Source organism: Grammomys surdaster, unplaced genomic scaffold (genome assembly GCF_004785775.1).
Source record: "Grammomys surdaster isolate TR1022 unplaced genomic scaffold, NIH_TR_1.0 202, whole genome shotgun sequence".
NCBI classification, from domain to species: Eukaryota; Metazoa; Chordata; class Mammalia; order Rodentia; family Muridae; genus Grammomys; species Grammomys surdaster.
In genome coordinates this window covers 800,976-822,130 of record NW_021604647.1, presented here as the reverse complement: position 1 = coordinate 822,130, position 21,155 = coordinate 800,976, and the positions used below count along the sequence as shown (strand labels likewise).

General features: G+C 46.3%; 1 protein-coding gene across 7 annotated transcripts in view; it reads left to right on the top strand.

The window, feature by feature from the left end:
- Tango2 (transport and golgi organization 2 homolog) overlaps positions 1-21,155 on the top strand; it is a 46,542-nt gene that overhangs the window by 14,646 nt on the left and 10,741 nt on the right. For 5 of the 7 annotated variants that reach the window (XM_028770492.1, XM_028770493.1, XM_028770491.1 and 2 more), the window contains exons 2-4: positions 8,606-8,699; positions 16,752-16,840; positions 19,926-20,045. In XM_028770492.1, the coding sequence (XP_028626325.1) occupies positions 8,644-8,699; positions 16,752-16,840; positions 19,926-20,045 (265 nt within the window). In that variant the 5' untranslated portion in view covers positions 8,606-8,643. Of the gene's footprint in view, positions 1-4,421; positions 4,525-8,605; positions 8,700-16,751; positions 16,841-19,925; positions 20,046-21,155 lie in introns of those variants that run through there. The other 2 variants (XM_028770490.1, XM_028770494.1) reach the window with 2 other exon arrangements.

Sequence of the window (21,155 nt, the reverse complement as noted above, 5' to 3'; positions counted from 1 at the left end):
GGGAGGACTTTCTTTTCTGGTCCAATCTATTTGGAGTTCTGTATGTTCATGGGCATCTCTTTCTTTAGATTAGGAAAGTTTTCCTCTGTAACTTTGCTGAAGACATTTACTGGACCTTTAAGTTGGGAATCTTCTCTCTCATCTATACCTATTACCCTTAGGCTTGGTCTTCTCATTGTGTCCTGGATTTCCTGGATGTTTTGGGTTAGGAGCTTTTTGCATTTTGTTTCTTTGACAGTTGTGTCAGTGTTTTCCATGGTATCTTCTGCACATGAGATTCTCTATTCTATCTCTTGTATTCTGTTGGTGATGTTTATGTCTATGGCTCTCCTGATCCCTTTCCTAGGTTTTCTATCTCCAGGGTTGTCTCCCTTTGTGATTTCTTTATTGTTTTTATTTCCATTTTTAGATCCTGGATGGTTTTGTTCAGTTCCTTTACCTGTTTAGTTGTGTTTTCCTGTAATTCTTTAAGGGATTTTTGTGTTTCCTCTTTAAAGGCTTCTAGTTGTTTACCTGTGTTCTCCTGTATTTCTTTAAGGGAGTTGTTTATGTCCTTATTAATGTCCTCTATCATCATCATGAGATGTAATTTTAAATCAGAGTCTTGCTTTTCCGTTGTGTTGGGGTATCCAGGGCTTGCTGTGGTGGGAGAACTGGGTTCTAATGATGCCAAGTAGCCTTGGTCTCCGTTGCTTATGTTCTTGCCCTTGCCTCTCAACATCTGTTTATCCCTGGTGTTAAGTGATCTTGCTGACTCTGACTGTGGCTTGTCCCTCCTGCAAGACTGTGTGTCAGCACTCCTGGTAGACCAGTTCTCTCTAGGAGGAATTTGGGTGTGGATTGCTGTGGCACAGGATCAGTTCCAGGGTGCAGATGGAAGATGGAAGGATCCTGTCCCAGGCTGTTCTTTGGTTTCTCTGTCCTGAGGGCTCTAGGGCGGGACCCTTGGAGCAAAAGTGATGGTCTTACCTGTGTTCACAGGTGTGTCAGCACTCCTGGGAGACCAGCTCTCTTCCGGTAGTATTTGGGTATAGAGCCCTGTGGCATGGAATCAGCTCTGGGCACAGACCATGCCCTGAGTTTTTAGACAGGTGGAGACTGTAGTGAAAGGTGGACCAGCACTGATCTGTTACTCTCTGGAAAATTATTTGTCTACATTCTGTTAGAGTTCTGAAATTTTGAATGAGGCTGTACTAAAAATGAGCAATTGAGTTTGTCAGAGGAAATTTAACTTGGTCTGTAGTGAGATTAGGGGCAAAAGAACAGAAAGATATGAAGAACCATGTAGCGTGGCCAGAGCTGTTAGGGGAATCGTGGGAGGCAGAGGCAGGCTGTTGGATCTCTTGAGTTCCGGGCTAGCCTTGTCTACAGAGTGAGTCCCAGAACAGCCAAAGCCACACAGAGAAACCCAGTCTCAAAAAAAGAAAAAAGAAAAAAGAAAAAGAAAACCAAACAATAAAACCAACTACATACTTAGTACTGTGACAGGGCCTCACCCACCAAGGCTCCAGGGTAGAACACCCGAAAACTCATTTCACATCTGCATGTGAACCCTGCTTAGAGTGAGATGTCAGTAGGCCAGGTTCTGTCTTCCTGTTGGAGTAGCTCGGTAGATGTGGTAGGAGTTTGGGAAGTGGGTTTCCCTCTGGCCTAGGAAAACAGATGAATGGTTCAGGTGAGGCTAAGGAATGTGTTACATTGCTGATCTGTCAATGTCAACCCTGTGCTTTAGGACATGAAGTAAAGCGTCATACTTAGCAATGGAGATCAGCTAGCTTGGGGGGAGGGGGGCCTCTTGGAGTCACTACAGTGTTGCCATATGGACTTTTTAAAATTTTTTTATTTTGTTTATTTATTTATTTACTTATTTTTGGTTTTTCGAGACAGCGTTTCTCTGTGTAGCCCTGGCTGTCCTGGAACTCACTTTGTCTGTAGATCAGGCTGGCCTCGAACTCAGAAATCCACCTGCCTCTGCCTCCAAAGTGCTGGGATTAAAGGCGTGCGCCACCACTGCCCAGCAACCATAAACTTTCATAAGTAAATATCTTTAGATACAACTGTAACTTCTGCATTCCTTCTGATTGGTGGTTGATAGGGAGTGACCTGGAGACCAGTGCTTGGTGTAGGCTTGTTGGTTAACTTGAGTTCAACCTTAGATCAGGTTCTCTTAAGATGGAGCCTGAACCAAAGATGGAGTTGGTCTGGTGTCTTCAATAGAAGTAATAGAATATATGTATATAGTAAGGGAATTTATTGGAATGACTTACAGGCTCCAGTCCTACCAACCCAACAATGGGCAGCTGTGAATGGGAAGTCCAAGAGTCTAGTAGTAGTTGCTCAGTCCCAGGAGGCTAGGAGTCTTATCTGGTCTTCTGTATAAGTCGGAATCCTAAAAAAGGCTCCAATGCTGACAAGTAAGTGCAAGCAGGCAAAGAAGAACGAGCCCTTCCCTTTTCCATTGTCCTTATGTAGTAGAAGGTATGGCCCAGATTAAAGGTGTGTACCGCCATGCCTGAATTTGGAACTTGCTTTGTCCCAGACTGGTCTTGAATTATTCAAATCTGCTGGCTTCTGTCTCCTAGCATTAAAGGCATGTACTAACTTGCCTGGGCCTAAGTTTTTCATGACCACTGTGCCTCAACATCTGGATCAAAAGCATGTGCCATCCCATGTCAAGATCTGGGTCAGAAGCCTGTGTCTTCCCGCCTCAGGATCTGGATCCCAGGTGTGCCCTCCACTTCTGGATTGTAGTTCATTCCAGTTGTAGTCAAGCTGACAGCCAGGAACAGCCACCACAGCTTCTCGCTGTTATATGCATATGATATGAGTGTTTTGCTTGCATGCATGAATGTGCACTGTGTGAATTGCCTGATGCCTACAGAAGATAAAGGGGTATCAGACCCCTAGAGTTATGGACAGTTGTACGTACGCCGTTATTTGGGTCCTGAGAACTGAACCCAGGTCGTCTACAAGAGCACTAAGCCATTTTTTTTTCCTTGCTGTTTGCTTTTTTGATTAAAGCATTTGGAAGCTACTGCAGCCAAGGTCTAAGCGGATCTGGAGGCAGTGTTTTTCAGGCTGGTGGCAGAACTTGCCATTTTCTCATGGTGCTGGTTTCACAGGCTTGCAGGATGGTTGAATTACAGGGACATGGAGGCTTCTCACCCTTCCTAATGCTGCAGCCCTTTATAGTTAGTTCTTCATGTGTTGACCCCCAATGATAAAATTATTTTTTCGCTATTTCATAGCTGTAATTTTGCTACTTGTGAATCATAATGTTTACATTTTTATATCTGATATGTGAATGAAATGTAAAAAATAAGGAAACACTACTGGTCCTGGGTTTTAGGTTTTGGCATCAGATGGGGAAAAAAGGGAATGAAAGGAAAGAACATGCGTGCTCCTAAATATGGCAGAGAAGGTTCATTACGGACATGGGAGAGCACAGTCAGAGGTGCAGACATCTGGGGGAGTCCAGAGCAAACATGAGCCTCAGCTGTGCCCCGTGGGGAGCAGGAGGGAGAGGGAGCTTGGAGAAAGGGGAACCAGGTGCAGTAGCCAGGAGGCCCAAGGTTCAAAGGGAATGGGTAACAAAAAGGGTTGGATTATATGGGGAAGAGCAGCCCAGCCCTGGACTGGAGAGTTAGGAGTATGCTAGCCTAGAGGGCCCTGCAGTGCCAGGGAAATGTTAGAGATCCCCCAAAAACAGACTGGAGCTGATCCAATCCTATCACAGTAGGGCTTTTTATTAGTACCAGCTTGGGCCCCTCAGCACACCACCGTCACAGAGGACGGTTTTGGTGATGAGGAGCCCCGAATATCTATCAGGGGAAGGCTTTACAGTAAGCAGCAAATGGGGGCTGGGATAAGTGTGTAAGCATCTAATTGGAAAGCTTCTGTTGCCTTCAGAATCAAAGTGCTGGGAATCAAATCGTAAACTTAATTTCTATTTCCCCTCTGCATTGGTAGTCATTAGGCAGGGGGTGGGCTTGTAATCTGGGGATGCAGAGATGCTGATCTTCTTATGGGTATAACCTGGGGATGCGGGTCTTGTTGGGGGTGAGCCTAGAGACTGGAACTAGGCTCAGGGGAACTTGTTAGGGAGTAACTTGGAAACTAATGCTGGGTACTGGTCTGTTAATTTACCTGAATTCAAACTTAGGTCAGGTTCTCTAAAATAGAGTCTGAATTTAAAAGATTTTGCCTCTAGTAACAGGTAGGGACTGAGGATACTGGGGGGACCTAGTGGCCAGTGTCTGCTTTTGTATGTTAAATAGGCACCTCAGCCATTTGTCCCAGGCTTGATGCAGGCTACATTCCAAGCCCTACGTGTCAACTTGGAGCTACAGAATTTAATGTTTTCCCTACTGAGTTTCTGTCTTACTTTGATTTGATCTTTTCTTACTTTGTAGGATGGCTGTGTGGAGTCTGGGTTTGACCGATTGGCCAGCCCATGATCAGGTACAGACTCCAACAACAGAGTTTTCTGGCCCTGTGGGATGTCTTGGTAGAGCAAAGGGACAGGTAGGCTCCTTGGACCACCTGGGTTCAGTGGACAAGCTGTGGAAGTGGGCCCAAGTGGAGCCTGTTGATGGGCCCAAGGGTCTAGCCTGTTCTAAGGGTGTGGTGAATCAAGCAGTGCACAGATGTGGAAGGGAGTGAGAGGGCTAGGGCGTTATCAGGAAGCAGGGACCACTGCATGGCCTTACACCAGGGCTCTCTTCTCTCTGAGTCACTGTGTAGTTAGTTACTCCTTGCAGGGCCACAGTTCAAGACCACTGTCACTCAACTGATCAGTAAGATTCAGAGAACTCTAAAGGCCCCGTATTCATATTTATAGTTTATTACAAGGGATGGGTATAGATTAAAATCAACAACAGAAAAAGGACAGAGCACAGAATTCAGGCAAGACCAGGCACAGGTTCCTATTTGGCATTTCTCAGTGGAGCTGGATGCCCCTGCTCAATTCTCAGCAGTGGTGTGTGAACAACTCACATGGAATTTGCCAGCCAGAAAACTTGGCAACCTGGGTATCCATGGTTTTATTGGGACTTAATTGTGTGGAATTGGCAGATTTCTGGCCTATGTGGCTGACTTTTTGTCGTATCCAGCGGATAACTACATGTCCCAAGGCCACTGTCACAAGTCACAGTAATAGAACCTATCTGGCATTGCCCAAGGCTTTGTGTTAGTGAGGACTCTCTTATACACCTTGGCTGCCAGTGAACCCACTGAGCAGAGAAGTGTGCTTGTATTGGTGGAGATCGACCCCAGGAAATGGGGTGCTCGATTTCTCTAGTCAGGCCAAGGACACAATGTGAGCCCTCTGTCCAGTGACAAGTGGAGTGAGATGTAGGCTTTCTGCACTTGTAACCTCAAGAGTTTCTGTGTGGGTCCCAGTCCCTGGGCTAGAATCTACTGTCACAGTCTTGCTCAGTGCTTTCAGAGAGGCCTCCACAGGTCTGGAGCCCCAGTGTTCAGCAGGATGTCATCCTCTCCTCCATTTCTACAAATGCCCACAGGTTTTTTTTGGTTTTATTTTACATTTTATTGTATGTTTATGGGTGTTTTTCCTACATGTATGTCTATGTACCACACATGTGCAGTGACCAGGGAACCCAGAAAAGGCATTGGACTCCCTGAAACTGGAGTTACAGATGGTGGTGAGCCACCTTGTGCATGCAGGGAAATGAACCCAGGTCCTCTGAAGAGCAGCCAGTGCTCTCAACTGCTGAGCTATTTCTTCAAGCCTTCCAGGGAGTTTTTTGGTTTTACAAGACAGGGTTTCTCTGTATAGTCCTGGCTGTCCTGGAACTCACTCTGTAGACCAGGCTGGCCTCGAACTCAGAAATCCGCCTGCCTCTGCCTCCCAAGTGCTGGGATTAAAGGCGTGCGCCACCACCGCCTGGCTGAGTTTTATTTTTTAATTTAATCTCTCTCCATTGTGACTGACTAATCTGGCTTCAAGCAATTCTAGAATTTTGTATGACCCTGGTCACTCTGGCTTTTTTGGATTGCCAAGAAAAGAAATTCTACTGAACCCACTCGCTAATAAGCCCAGGAACAGCAAGGGAGAATTGTCATGAGGAGAGCCAGGCACACCTCTATTGAGACATGGCCCTCACGCACAGCCTTATGGGCTTTCAGGATCCTGTGGAACATGTGGTCTGTTGTGGTCCCATGGGCTCTGCTGGTCCAGAGAGCATGGGAAGTATCTGGTGTGCTCAGGGGGTTGACCCTATGAGGTGGTTCTGACTGTCTACATACCTACTTTCTCTGTACACAGTGTGTGATCAGCTGGCCAGGGAATGCACTTGGGGTTTGCTCTCAGCCCACAGGTGAACAGGAACAAGAAAGGGGCTAAAGAGCAGCATGTCAGAGGGAACCTCAGCAGGCCCTGAAAAGATCATCTGATCCACGGGTGCTGGGTTGGAGAGGCCTGGCATTCACAGGGGCTTGCCAGTAGCTTCCTGGGGAAAACATCTGTGATTAGGTGAAGGCAGAATCTGTTATGGGAAAGGTATAGCAGGAAATGTAAGAGGAGTAATTTGCTGGCCAGAGACAGCAGAGGGGCTGTGGGGCAGCGGGCCTGGCTTGAGCGGGGGGTGAGGGACTGGAGAGAAAGGCAGTTCCTGATGGTCCCCTCCCAGGGGCTGGCTTTCCTCTGGTCCTTCTCTCCCAATGACTGCGTCTTCATCGAGGCTGCAGCCCTGAGCTCTGACAGCACCTCCAACTCCAGCCTGCCTGGGGACACATCGATGGCCTTCCTGTGGACCTTGGAGCCCTCCCCACCTCTCCAACCTAGAGGGCTGGTCTGCTGCCCTCCTGGGCCAGCTAGGATGGCAGGTCCTGCAGCTGAACTGAAACACCCTTGACCTGGCTATGTCTGCTGACAGCTGCTTCTGCCGGGGGCCCTGCCCATAGCTAGGAACACAGCCTAGGGAGGACCAGAGGAGTCTGAGCTCCAGAGTGATGGGCTCTTTCCTCACACCAGCAGCTGGTAGGAGGGACATGTAGGTCCAAGGCCCAGCATGAAGTTCTTTGCACTGGTTCTTTTCACTGCTTCTGGATAACTGCTGGGCTGTCTCATTAGCTGTGTCCAATATGGTCTTGAATTTATTACTGCTCTGTCTCAGACACACTCACACATAAACTCACACACACTTGTGAAAACATACACAAGCACACATATACACACACACACACACACACTCCCCACTGTAATGTTGGCCTATGTAGTCCCTATGGCTGTCAGTTTTCAAAGAACTTTGTAAAGGTTCCATTTTGTACTTTGACCCCTGGTTTTCTCTCTTGCTTTTTCTATCCCATAGCTGTTTTCCTGGCTAGTTTTGTTTTTCTAGACTGGCTAATCTGTGATATGCATGTCAATCTTTCTTAATTGCCAAGGTCAGTGAATTTTAGGGTTCTTCACCCCACTGTGTGACTCTGTCCCTGTTTTATGGAATGCTAGGGATGCCACAATCTCTCCTAGAGCACCCCCATTTTATTTTATTTTTGTATGTATGAATATGTTGCCTGCATGTATGTGTGTACACCGTGTGTGTACCTGGTACCCATGGAGGCTAGAATAGACCCTCTGATACTGGAGTTACAGATGGCTGTGAGCTACTGTGTAGGTGCTGGGAATTGAACCTGGTTCCTTTGGAAGAGCAGCCAGCTTTCTCAGTTGCTAAGCCATCACCCCAGCCTTTTCCTTTTTATTTTTGAAATTTTGTGTATAATTATTGATGTGTGTGGGTGTGAGATTACATGCCACAGCATACCTGCCGGGGACGGGGGGGGGGGGGTCAGATGACAGCTTTGTGGAGTCAGTTCTTTCCTTTTATGTGTGAGTTCCTGGGGTTGAGCTCAAGCCCTGCCCAACACACCCTGTTTTCCTCTTCTATTTATATATAGTATTCCACAAGCTTCTGAAGATAGCTGTAATTCTCCCTTACCCTGTGAGCATTTGTCTCAGCCTAGTTCTAGGGAAGGTCTTTTACATGGCTTTGTCTTTATGCCTCTCTGGAGGTTGCTGAACTCTAAGCCCCAATTTGCCAGATACTCTGGGACAGATGTTGTGGCACTGTCACAGAAAGCTGAACCTGCCTGCTTCCCCAGGGCTCTAAGGCAGGATGTAGCCATGACAGTCTGTGTCCCGAGCCCCTCTACCACTGTGGTCAGGCACTGCTTTGGTGGCAGTCTGGTTTCTACTAATGCGGGTATGCAGAACCATTAGGTCCTTTGGGTGTGTTAGGTAAAGGCCTGAGGGGACATGTGTCACAGGTCATCTCAGGTGAGTGGGCCCTGATGCCTGGCCTTAGGGCACCATGGACTGAGATGAAGGTGTCTCCCTCTGTGGCTCATGGGCAGTACTTGGTGCTGCTGCTGGGGAGGGGACTTGCTACTTCTTCACTCCAGCTTTGTGTGCGGTCACCCCCACGTGGTGGACTAACAAGCTGATGCTGATGGGCCCAGGAGAGGGGACATGTCTGTTATGTCCCCAAGCATCTGGAGCTCACCAGGCCAGCCCCACTCACTGCTGAAGACATCTGAGAGGCTCTGACGCTGCTGTTCACAGCTCATTGTTCTCCTTTTCCCACAGACCTTGTGACCGTGTGAGCAAAGCCACCCTCGCAACCCATGTGCATCATCTTCTTTAAGTTTGATCCTCGTCCTGTTTCCAAAAATGCATACAGGTAATGAATGCCCTTGTTCTGCCTCTGCCACACTGCTCCAGGCCTGGGGTCCATGGCTGTTCCTCACCCCTGGGGTGCCATGTGTGCAAGAGACAAGGGTAGGCTTCTTGGTGTGTGGGCCAGCCTCTGAATAACTAAGTTCCGGCCTCTGGAGGCCTGGAGACATCCTGCACAAGCCTAGTCTTGCTGTCTTGGACAGTGACTGCTAGCATGGAGTGCTGGGAGAAACAGCACCCTAGAGCAAGGCTCAGAGCTGATGTACAAGTATAGCAAGACAGAAGGATGATCTGAAGTTCTGTGAGCTGATTAGGGTCACATCTGCAGAACTGGAGTAGTGGTGACAGGGAGACATGCTGCTGGGTTGGGTTGGGTGAGGTGTCAGGCTGGTGGCAGACTGAGGGAAGCATCCATGGGTTTTAGCTGGAGTAACTGATTACCAGCCAAGGACATGGGAAACAGCAGGCAGAGAAGGGAACCGTTGCTCTTTAGCGCACACTAGCATTTGTTTGCCCATGTAGAGCACAAAGCAGAAATTTAACCCACAACCGGAAATGGACTTTGGAACTCCTCTCACACATTTGTCTGGAGTGTTTTCAAAATTTTAAGGTGTGTTCCAGAAACAAACAAGTATTTTCAGTGAGGTTCTCATGTTGAGTCACTTTGCAGAATGACAGGGACACGACCATGCCTGGCACAGTGGCTGAGTTCCCTCACTTCCATCTAGGATGTAGGGACTCAGCATTTTCTCTTCTACAGAGGACAGGCAACAGAGTTGGGTTAGGCTGGACGAGGTGATTCTTGTGCTCTGGCAGAAGAATAAAGGGAGTCAGGGTCCATCTGCAGATGGCATCTTACAAGGAAAATGATAAACAGCTAGTTACAGCACAGGGCTGTCTGGCAAGAACTGAACAGAGTAATGAATTCCCGAAGAACGGATATGAGAGGCAGCCACTGCAGTGTTTGCACAGAGCAGCGCCCTATCCGTCACTCCCACATGACAGTCAGTCCACAGTGGGACCATGGAGAGATGACTTGCTGCTCTTCTAGAGGACTGCACGACTGTATGTAACTTGAGTTCCAGGGAATCCAGCGCCCTCTTCTGGCTTCCACAGACACCAGGCACTCCAGAGATACACAAACATATATGTAGACAAAACAGCCAGACACATGCAATTGAAAGAAAAAGGGGGCGGGGTTCATGGATGGCACAGTTGTGAGTCCTTAATGGCCAAGATGCAAGATGTCTTCAGGTGTCATCCTGCTAGATCTTGCGGGAGTCTGCCTTCTAAAGTACATAAAGTTATGTATGACATTGGTCACAGAGCAGGTGCTAGGTGAAGGTACTTGCCCATTGGTGCCACTTCTATTGTGCATTGCCGGAGCTAAGACGTGGGGAGCCACAGGTTTCCGGAGCCTTCTGCCTGTGAAAGCATGGAGTGTGTCTCCAGTGCCTTCTGGTAAAACCTAACTGTACCAACAACAAAGTTGAGCTTCATTTCTGCAGTGTAGGCAGTAAAGCACCCTTTACTGTGAGCCTTCACTTTCTAACCTGGGAGTGGCATGGCCCCTCCTTGCTCTCCTCTGCCTTTAGGCTCATGAAAAAACAAAGTTGTGTTTCTGTTTGGGGTGGCACAGCCTAATAGTTCTGTAGTCTTAGGTAATATGTGTATCCCGGGTTTGGCCAGAGCTCACTTGATAGTTTGTTCCTTGAAGACCCACCTACAGGTGATATTAAAACAGGAAGAAAGAAAGATAAGAAACTGGTAAGTGGGGTCTAGTGAGATGGCTCATCAGTTAAGAGCACTGTCAGTGCTCCCAGAGGTTAATTCCCAGCAACCTCATGGTGGCTCACAACCATCTATAAGGGGATCTGATGCCCTCTTCAGGTGTACATGCAGCAGAGCATGCATACAATAAATTAAAAAAAGACAAGAAGGAAGGAAAGAAAGAAAGAAATTGGCAAATGTACATCACATACAGTAGCTAGTAAAGACCTATGTGATTATGGCTGCACACAGTGGGCTCAGGTAGGACACAGCAGACGGGAAGGAGGAAGAGGACACACAGCAACAAAGGCAGCACTGCTACCATTCCCAACAAAGGCAGCACTGCTACCATTCCCGCTCCTGGGGGCTACCCTGTACTCACTGCCTTCCTTTCAACCGTGCTCAGCTGTTAACAGATCCACACTGAGACATGGCTTAAAATCTTTGTGTCTGAAGTTCACCTGTTCCTTTCTCACAAGGGAATATTCGGGCCTGTGCATGTGACAAGCTCCACCCACCTGAGCCCTGCTGGGAGAGGCTGCTTCAGCAATCTGGTACTCACCAGTCACCACCTGGGCCTAACTGCAAGTCACTGGAACATCTAGTTAGTCTGGGACCCTGGGGATCAAACTTGACCCAATCAATAATAGGATAATTAAAAACCAGACTTAAAAGACATGAGCCTTAAATACCAATTTGATAAAACTCTGAGGAAAAAAAAAAAAGATTGATCATAAAGCCAGGCTCGGTCCTCAGGTCTTACCTATTGCTGTTCCAGATGGCTGGTGAAGTGGGAGAAAAGTCTCCTTATGTTTGTTCCTATAAAGTCAAACTACCAAGGGCACAGACTAGGGCTACTGTGGTGGTTTGAATGATAATGACCTCATAGGCTCATGTGTTTGAATGTTTGGTTCCAAAGTTGGTGGAACTGTTTGGGAAGGATTAGAACATATGGCCTTGTTAGAAGGTATGTCACAGGGCATGAGATTTGAGATTTCAAAAGACTTGAGCCACTCCCAGTAACTCATTTATGTCTCCAACTTGTGGATTAAGGTGTAAGGTCTCAATGTTCCTGCCAGCATGCCTTGTCTTGGCTGTCATGGATTCTAATCCTCTGAAACTGTAAGCCCCAAACTAAACACTTTTTTTTATAAGTTGCTTTGGTCATAATGTTTTATCACAGCAATAAAAAAGTAACTAGACAGCGACATAAATCACAGGATGTTATGGGATAGACTATGCCCGGGTTCCTGTGTTTAAATTCTAACTGCAGGAGATGGAGAGATGGCTCAACGTTTAAGAGCACTGACTGTTCTTCCAGAGGTCCTGAGTTCAATTCCCAGCAACCACATGGTGGCTCATAACCATCTGTAATGGGATTTGATGCCCTCTTATGGTGTGTCTCAAAATAGCAAGTGTACTCACATATATAAAATAAATAAAATCTTCTTTAAAAATCTGAACATTTATATTAAAAAAATCTAACTCGCCGGGAGGTGGTGGCGCACGCCTTTAATCCCAGCACTTGGGAGGCAGAGGCAGGCGGATTTCTGAGTTTGAGAGTTCGAAGCCAGCCTGGTCTACAGAGTGAGTTCCAGGACAGCCAGGGCTACACAGAGAAACCCTGTCCCGAAAAACCAAAAAAATCTAACTTCAGCTGAGTGTAGTAGTTCAGGCCTTTAATCCCAGCACAATGGAGCCAGAGCCAGGTAGCTCTCTGTGAGTTCTAGGACAGTAAGAGGTTCAGACTGACCCTATATCAAAAACCAAAAAATAAAAATTCTGACTGCCAATGTATCAGAATACAACACTCTTTAGAGAGAGATTGTCAAAGAAGTGATTAAGGTAAAATGAAGCTACATGGGTGGGCCTTGATTCAATATGCTGAGTGTCCCAAGAAGAGATGAGCACAGACATACAGAAGAAGGCTGCTGTGAACAGAGAGATAGAAGTCAGAGACCTTAGCGGAAACTCCCTGCCAGTGCCTCCATCTTGGACTTCCAGCCTCTAGAGCTACAAGACAATAAACTGTTGCTATTGAGGTCACCGGCCTATGGTGGATCTGCCATGGTGGGAGTTGGGGGCTCAGCTATTAACATATGGGACACTGGTCTGTGTTTCTGACAGAAATGAAGAGGCCTAACACAGATCTCACTAAATCAGCCTTGGGCAACTGAATAAACACAAGCCATATTTTCCCAACTTTGTGGGAGAAGTTCACTTCGGTAGCTACTTCTATTTTAGCTCCAGGGATGTCCAGTAACAGTGGCAGGCTGCAGCCTCCAGCTGTCACCTTAGGTGCAGCCAAGTAGCCTTCTGACTTGTTCACTAGGAAGACAAGTGGGCAGTGCTGTAGAACCCGAGCAAGATCCCCAAAGATTAGTACAAACATCCCAAAGGTATAAAGTCTCCCAGATCAGAATCAAAATATAAAACCGGAAAAGATGCTCGAAATTCGTGGGGCATAAGGTGTATACAACTCAGTAGTAGAGAGTTGGCTCCAATCCTTAGCACTGCAAAAATAAAACAATAAAGCAATTATTGAACTCAGGGCCTTAGTTCAACCTAGCATAATGCCTTCTAAGCATAAAAATGCTTATCACTATGGTGGCGGTTGTGTTTACCTCAAAATTTATAACTGATTATATGAAGTACTCTTACAGACAACCTAAACAGCTCTGACAAGATTGATTAATAACCACAGTAAGTCAGTGTAGCCTGTCCTGTCACCCAAAGAGCCATCCATGATCTGGTGAAACTTGCAGTCTTTATAAATGCAAATGCAAACATGCCTCTTCATTTCCTTGGGAAATGTTAGTGTTTCATTCCTTCCCATCCACAAAGCTGAAAACGATGCACTCTAATTAAAAATGTTTTTCATGAGCATGGGGTGTGTAGGCATGTCTGTAGGCACACTTGTGTGTTTAGGTATGCATGTGCACATGTGTGCATGCATTTCTACACATGCATGTGGAAGCCTGAGGCTCATGTTGCAAGTCTTCTTCAATTGCGCTCTGCTTTATTCATTGAGACAGGGTCTCTCAGTTGAATCCAGAGCTTACGGGTAGACTAGCTAGTCAGCTTCCTTCAAGGACTGGAATTACAGCAGGCCACCATGCATCAGTTACATGGGTGCTAGGGACTTGAACTCCGAGCACAGACGAACCTTCATAGGCACTACAGTCCCTCCATGTGTTAGCTGGGGGAGTGGTTTCTGCTCTCATCGAGGACTGGATGTGGGTGCTTATCTCTCTTAATACATCTGTAAATTACAGAATCTCTCCAAGCCATCAGCACTTCAACCTGTGATTAAAAATACCCCAGCGGTTAGTCTTCTTGAGTATCGAGGCAAACATATTTCTTGCTTAGAATATGTAGTTGGGGAGCTGGAGAGATGGCTCAGCAGCTAAGAGCCGTGACTGCTCTTCCAAAGCACCCAGGTTTGTGTCTCAGCACCCCATATGGCAGTTTGCAACCACCTGTAACTCCAGTTCTTGTTCTGGCCTCCATGGGCTGCATGCGGGTAATGCCTGACATAACAATGCCCATAGACAAAGTTGAGAACTAAGTAGCTGAGCACCTAGCATAGGATTCAGAACTAAGTAGCTGAGCACCTAGCATAGGATTCAGAACTAAGTAGCTGAACACCTAGGACAGGACTCGGCTTAGGCAGCTTTTTTTCTTTTCCCCCTTTTTTTGTTTCACGTTTCATTTACTGGGGTCGAGGTCCTGGCCTGGCTCTCAGGGCAAAGCTTGTTGAGAGCCCAAGTTACCAGCAGGGACTTCCACTATCCCCAACTCATTTTCAGGAGTTTAGGGAACAAGAATAGAGAGGGAACATTGGTATTTGGGCAAGAACCTTGAGTAGGACCAGGAAGAAGCTGACCCTACACCTGGAAGAATGGGGTCTCCCAGCCCAGTCCCTGTATCTTCACTGCATCTCATGCCTGGGGACTATGGGTTTTTCTTCCTAGCCACTGCAGGCTGGGCTCAAAAAATGTGTCCTTGCAAATACTGGCACTGCTGACACCTCAGGGACAACTCTGCCCCAGAAGGGGCAGAAGAGAACTTGATTGTTGAAGGTGCAGAAAGTTGTTCTGAGTCTCTGTGTCTTTATCAAGGACAGTGACTCCCTACCCTAGGTGACTCTACTGGAAGTGAGAACTGGGACAAGAGGGTAGGGCACACTGGATGCGGTAAGGCTCCTATAGGAGACCCGGAAGGCTTGAGAGCCAATTCCTGGGCTGTTTCTATCCTTATTCTACAAACAAGATGGGGCACTCTCCCAGAGAATCCCCATGCCCCAGGTGCTACTCATGTCCAGTGTGTCCTCAAGCTCCTTTTGATGGAAGTTCTAGATGTGCTTGGGGGTTTGCAGTGGACAGGTAAACAGGTGAAAGGAGGAAAGTGCTCCAACCCAGCTTGGTCCCTGTGTGCTTGGTAATACCATGAAGAATCCATACTGGGCTGACAATTTTGGGTTATGACATGGAATGAAGCTGTCCCACAAGACCTAGTAGATCTCTCTCCTCAAGCTGAGCTACAAAAACCTGCCAGTGGCCATCAGGCAGAGACCAGGGATACAGCTCCATGCTTCCACACTGCCTCCTGTAGCAGCCTGAGAGATATTCACTTAGGTAAGGTAAAGTGTGGTTTTGTTTTGTTTTGTTTTGAATTTAGATGGAAGTTTCATTGGGTAGCCCTGTCTGGCCTGGAACTCAAAAGAGATCTGCCTCGCCTGCCCCTCTGCCTCATCTGCCCCTCTGCCTCAGCCTCTCTAGTGCTGGGACTAAAGACAGCTTAAAATCACTACCAAGGAAAAACATTTCAGAGTGACTCAGTATGAAGCAATGTTGGTGTTTATTAGGAAGAGATTTTAATGTAGATTTTTGACACAGAGGTATGGGATAAGACACTCAGGGGCAAAGGCATGGGCTTTCCCAGAAAGTCTTGGTGTCTTTGCAGTGTATGAGTTTGGTCCTTCTAAAGGTACATCTCAAAGGTGTAGGGTACTGTGCTGTGTGAAGGAACATCTCAGAGATGCATGTAGTTTCCATGCCTCCTGAAGGAACAGCTCAGAGGGTTGTAGAGTTCATACAGTGGCTCCTTGGGCACTGGGTCAGAATAGCTAACAAGACAAAGGTCACATGGATGACAGGGAAGGTACTTTTACTGTAAACAGATTTCAATTTTGTTTGTGAGAGTCTCAGCAAACTTCATTAACATCTGGTTAAAGTACTAAGACCATGCTTATGGACAGTTGTGACCATGCCCATGGACAGTTGTTCATTGCTGATATGACATTCTTTTTTTTTTTTTTAGAGACTTATTTATTTTATTTATATGCGTATACTATAGCTATATTCAGAGGGTATCAGATCCTATTATAGATGGTTGTAAGCCACCATGTGGTTGCTGGGAATTGAACTCAGGACCTCTAGAAGAGCAGTCAGTGACCTTAACCACTGAGCCATCTCTCCATCCCTAATCTGACATTTTGTTTTTTGGTTTTTTTTGTTTTCGAGACAGGGTTTCTCTGTGTAGCCCTGGCTGTCCTGGAACTCACTCTGTAGACCAGGCTGGCCTCGAACTCAGAAATCCGCCTGCCTCTGCCTCCCAAGTGCTGGGATTAAAGGCGTGCGCCACCATGGCCTGGCTTCCTAATCTGACATTCTTATTTGAAAAGAAAATCTATATAAAAGGAATATTGTCTTTATGTAGCCAATCTTCTAAAAAGATTTATTTTTATGATTAAATTATTTTATTATTTTATTATTATTAAATTATTTATATTTTTATAGATATGTGCACAAAAGTACAGGTGCCCACAGATAGCAGATGTGTGGAATTTCCTGGAGCTGGGGTCAAAGGCGAGCTGATATATGTTCTGGGAATTGAACTCTGGTCCTCTGGAAGAGTAGTTAATGCTCTTAACTGCTGAGTCATCTCATGTGCCTGCCCAATGTAGGCAATCTTAACAGTAAATATTCATTTTACTAAAATTCTCAGCTCTGAGTTTGTGAGACACTTCAACCCTTTCCATTCCCATGTGCCCTTAATTTTCTTTCTATCCTGTCTCATACTTTCTTTCCAGCACCTGCCTGTCTCCTGAGCAGGGGTCTGTGGTTTCCCAGGAGCTACCTGCATAGCAAGGACTGGGTGGGGCTGGGGTTCTTGTTCATGCTGCTGCTGCTCTAGATTTAATGTTAAACAAGACAGCCTCCATGGTGGAGCACATGCAGATTAGTCCCTACCACAGGGCTCCCCTTGAACTCTCTTCTCCCAGGCTCATTTTGGCAGCCAACAGAGACGAATCCTACCACAGGCCGTCCAAGTTGGCAGACTTCTGGGGGAACAACAGCGAGATCCTCAGTGGTAAGTGTGTCTTTGCACCTGGGGAGCAGTTCTTTTCTGTGATCCACTTGTTTTGTGAGGTGCCACCCACCAAGTAGGGCTAGTAATGGTACTGAATGTTTAAGTAGCCATGAATGGTTTGGGGGACTTGGCCAGCCCCAGAATCAAGCATCTCTTGTGTTCTTAGAAGTATTACCATTATCATTACTGCGTTTAGATGTGGGCCAATTATTAAGAGACAGTTTGCTCTTTGCTTTAAGGCTTGTTAGGTAGGTGAGAAGCTAGCCCCACTAGAGCTAAGTGTTTTTGATTCCTGAGGGCGTCCTACTACCACCTTCCTTGGTACTTACCCAGAGCCCCAGGAGTTAATGGGTTTTCCAGTCTGGCTTCTGGGAGCAGGCAGCCCTGCCCTGGGTGAGTGCTGTCCACTATGGTCCTTCTGTGTGTGGTTCTTTCGCTCTGTCACAGTGAATCTCCTGGAAGCTCTGGCCTCTCTGCTCTACTGTTCCATGAACTCTTGTTGCCTTAGTCTCCCTGGCCCTTCAGCACTGTTCTCAGATTGCAGGGTCTGCTAAATCCCCTGGGGGCTCATGGGCTCATCTCATTTGTTCTTGGATCTCAGACTCTTTATCTTTTTTTTTTTAAGATTTATTTATTTTTTAATGTATATAAGTACATTGATGCTGTCTTCAGACACACCAGAAGAGGGCATTAGATCCCATTACAGATGATTGTGAGCCACCATGTGGTTGCTGGGAATTGAACTCAGGACCTCTGGAAGAGCAGTCAGTGCTCTTAACCTCTGAGCCATCAGGATAACTTTTTATCTTACTAGTTCCCTATGTTTTTGTTGGTCCTTCCTACCTTTTTTCCTTCCATGCATCCATGAGCCCTGGCTGACCTCAAATTCAGAGATCTCCCGGCCTCTGCTTCCTGAGTGCTGGGAAGGCATGTGCCACCACACCCAGCTTTGCTTTCACTTTATTTATTTAGTGTAGGTGTGTGTGTGTGTGTGTGTGTGTGTGTGTGTGTGTGTGTGTATACACTCTCACTTCTGCCATGGGGGTCAAACATCAGGCTTGGCAGCAAGCGCCATTACCCACTGATCCATCTTGCTAGGCCACTTCGTTCTCACTGTGTTTCTGACTGGTCTGCAGCTTGCTGCCTCGGCCTTCCAGCTGCTGGGGTTGGAAGTGTACACTATCACATTTCATCTGATCCACACACAACTCCTATGAATGTCCATGTTCTCATAAGGTTTATTTTTGGTGGGTTTAGGTGGGAGAGGAAATCTCTACTCTGTTTGGCCAGACAGTGAGAACTCATTCATTTTTCAATTGTTGGTTTGTAGGTTTTTTGTTTTTGTTTTTATGAATTCTGGCTATGAGTCTTTTGATGGAGAAATGAGCTGCCGACTAATACCTTAGTACCTTTGGTGAGCAGAACGATACTTTTTAACATATACATTTTTTGGTTTATTCTTCTTTGTCTTGTTTCTCCCCCAGTCCATAACATTTTTCTATTAAAGCCTCTAAGCTGGCAGTCTGACTTTTGTCTCAAATTAGTTTTTATTGTATGAGTTCATGTATATGTGTGTGCACACGTGTACCTGGAGCCAAAGGACAACTTCAGGACAAAGTTTCATTGGCCTGAAGCTTACCCATTAATCTACACTGTCCCATCACAGTCTCCCATGATCAGCCTTTCTCTGCCTGCACCATCTCATCCTGAATCTTAGACGGGTCTGGAAATCAAACAGTTCTTCATCCTTGCCAAGCAAGCACGTCACTAACTCTCTTCCTCGATCTGAAATCAACTTCTGTGCCTGGTGTGAGTTAAGGAATGTCACCATGAGGTCCAGGCCAAGGCCTTCCTGGGCGGTCTCATGAGACCCTGACTTACAAATAGGACTAGGGATGTAGCTCAGTTGGTAGAGTGCTTGCTTAGCATGCACTGCATAAATCAGGCATGGGTGGTAATCTCATCACTTAGGGTAAGGGAGAAGAATCAGATGTTCAAGGATGACCTCAACTAAGTAGCACACTCAGGACCATCCTGAGCTACATGAGACCTTGACTCAAATAACAGTGAAAAAGTGAACAAGTAAGCGTTGTTTCTCCAGCTCTCGAGGGCCACCTACGTGCTGGTGCTAGTGCGTTGTTGGGTCTGTTTGTGCTTTCTATGCATATGAACTCATCCTATCATAGAGCTTTGTTTTCCTTCCTGTGTTTACATTTTATATTTCTTACTCTGTTATAATTGACTTTGAAACATGACATTTTAGTGTTAGGGAATGCTTCACCAGGTAAGAGTATTTGCTACAGAAGCATGGGGACCTGGGTTCAAATTCTAGCACCCAGCAGCATGCCCTTGTGTGCCTGTAACCCAGTGCTGTGGGGGCAGAGACAGGATCACTGAGGCCTGCCAGCTCCCAGCCTAGTTCGGATTTAGTGAGAGACACTGTTGTAAAGGATGAGGTGGAGAGTGGTAACAAGATCCCTGTGTCTTCTGTAGCTCCTGCTCGTGCACAGGTACACATACACACACAAGTATACACACAGCACATTCATACTACACATGCAGGTATACATACACACACAAGTATACACACAGCACATTCATACTACACATGCAGGTACACATACACACACAAGTATACACACAGCACATTCATACTACACATGCAGGTACACATACACACATAGCACATTCATACTACACATGCAGGTACACATACACACACAAATATACACATAGCACATTCATACTACACATGCACACTCATGCAAGCAAGCACTTCCTCATATGGCATCTTAGTGATGCTTTTAACTCAGACTTGAGAGCAGTGTCCTAATTGTCTGGGTGGGACACCTCCTGTGGTCTAAGGTCTCTCTCACACATACACATCCCTGAACCATACCTCCCAGCTCCTTTCCTATGGCTCAATGGGCATGGACAACCTCATGTGGGGCTTAGTGGCAGCAGCATCTACCCTATGAAGAGCTGTGTGTCCTGGTAGAGCTGTGGAACATGCTTCTTGAGGACTGGGCAAGAGGGGGGCCCATCACAGGAGCTTGGCTGCTGGTAATGTCGTCATCTGCCGTAGGGCTCGACATGGAGGAAGGCAAGGCAGGAGGAACATGGCTGGGCATCAGCACACGTGGGAAGCTGGGGGCGCTCACCAACTACCTACAACCCCGGCAAGAGCCAGATGCCCGTGGTAGAGGTATGGGATCTATGGGATCGGATTGGGTGGAATCTAGGTAGGGCAAAGCCAAGACAACATTGGAGAGGAGCTTAGGTAAAACTGGCAGAGTAATGCAAGTACACAGGTCTTGGTACAATGGGTAAGGAGGAAGGAAGAAAGGCAGGGTTTCTGTTGGTGGGCCCACATCCCCCATGCCTCTCACAACAGTGACAGGAAGAAGAGATGGCCAAGTACTGCCAATGTGATTATACCAGGCATTGTCCTTCAGCCTCATGACTCCCTGACCACTGTATCATTGTCCCTTGCCTGATGAGTTTCTATTTATTTATTTATTTATTTATTTATTTATTTATTTATCTATTTATCTATTTATTTATGTATCCCCCCCCACAACCCTCTTTTTATTTTTTTTTTATTTTTTTTTTAAGATTTATTTATTTTATTTTATAAGTTCACTGTAGCTGTCTTCAGAAACACCAGAAGAGGGCATCAGATCTCATTACAGATGGTTGTGAGCCACCATGTGGTTGCTGGGAATTGAACTCAGAACCTCTGGAAGAGCACTCAGTGCTCCTAACCACTGAGCCATCTCTCCAGCCCCTCTTTTTATTTTTAAAAGAAATTTATTTATAGGCTGGAGAGATGGCTCAGTGGTTAAGAGCATTGACTGCTCTTCCAGAGGTCCTGAGTTCAATCTCCAGCAACCACATGGTAGCTCACAACCATCTGTAATGGAATCCGATGCTTTTTTCTGGGTTGTCTGAAGATAGCGACAATGTACTAACATAAAACAAATAAATAGGTCTTAAAAAAAGAAATGTATTTATGTATGTATTTTACATGTATGAGTACATAGATGCCTGCATTCGAGGGCATTGTATCCCATCATAGACCTTTGTGAGATTATACATGGGTGCTTAGAATTAAAGTCAGGACCTCTGGAAGAGCAGCCAATACTCTTAACCACTGATCTACCTCTCCTCCAAGTTTTATCTTTCTTAATGCTGACTTTCCACACAGAGGCAGAGTGGGCAAACGTTACTTTCTTTCATTTATTTGTTCATTCCACTATGTTGAGATTGAACCTAGGGCTCAAGCAAGCTAGACAAGGGTTTCACTATTGAGATC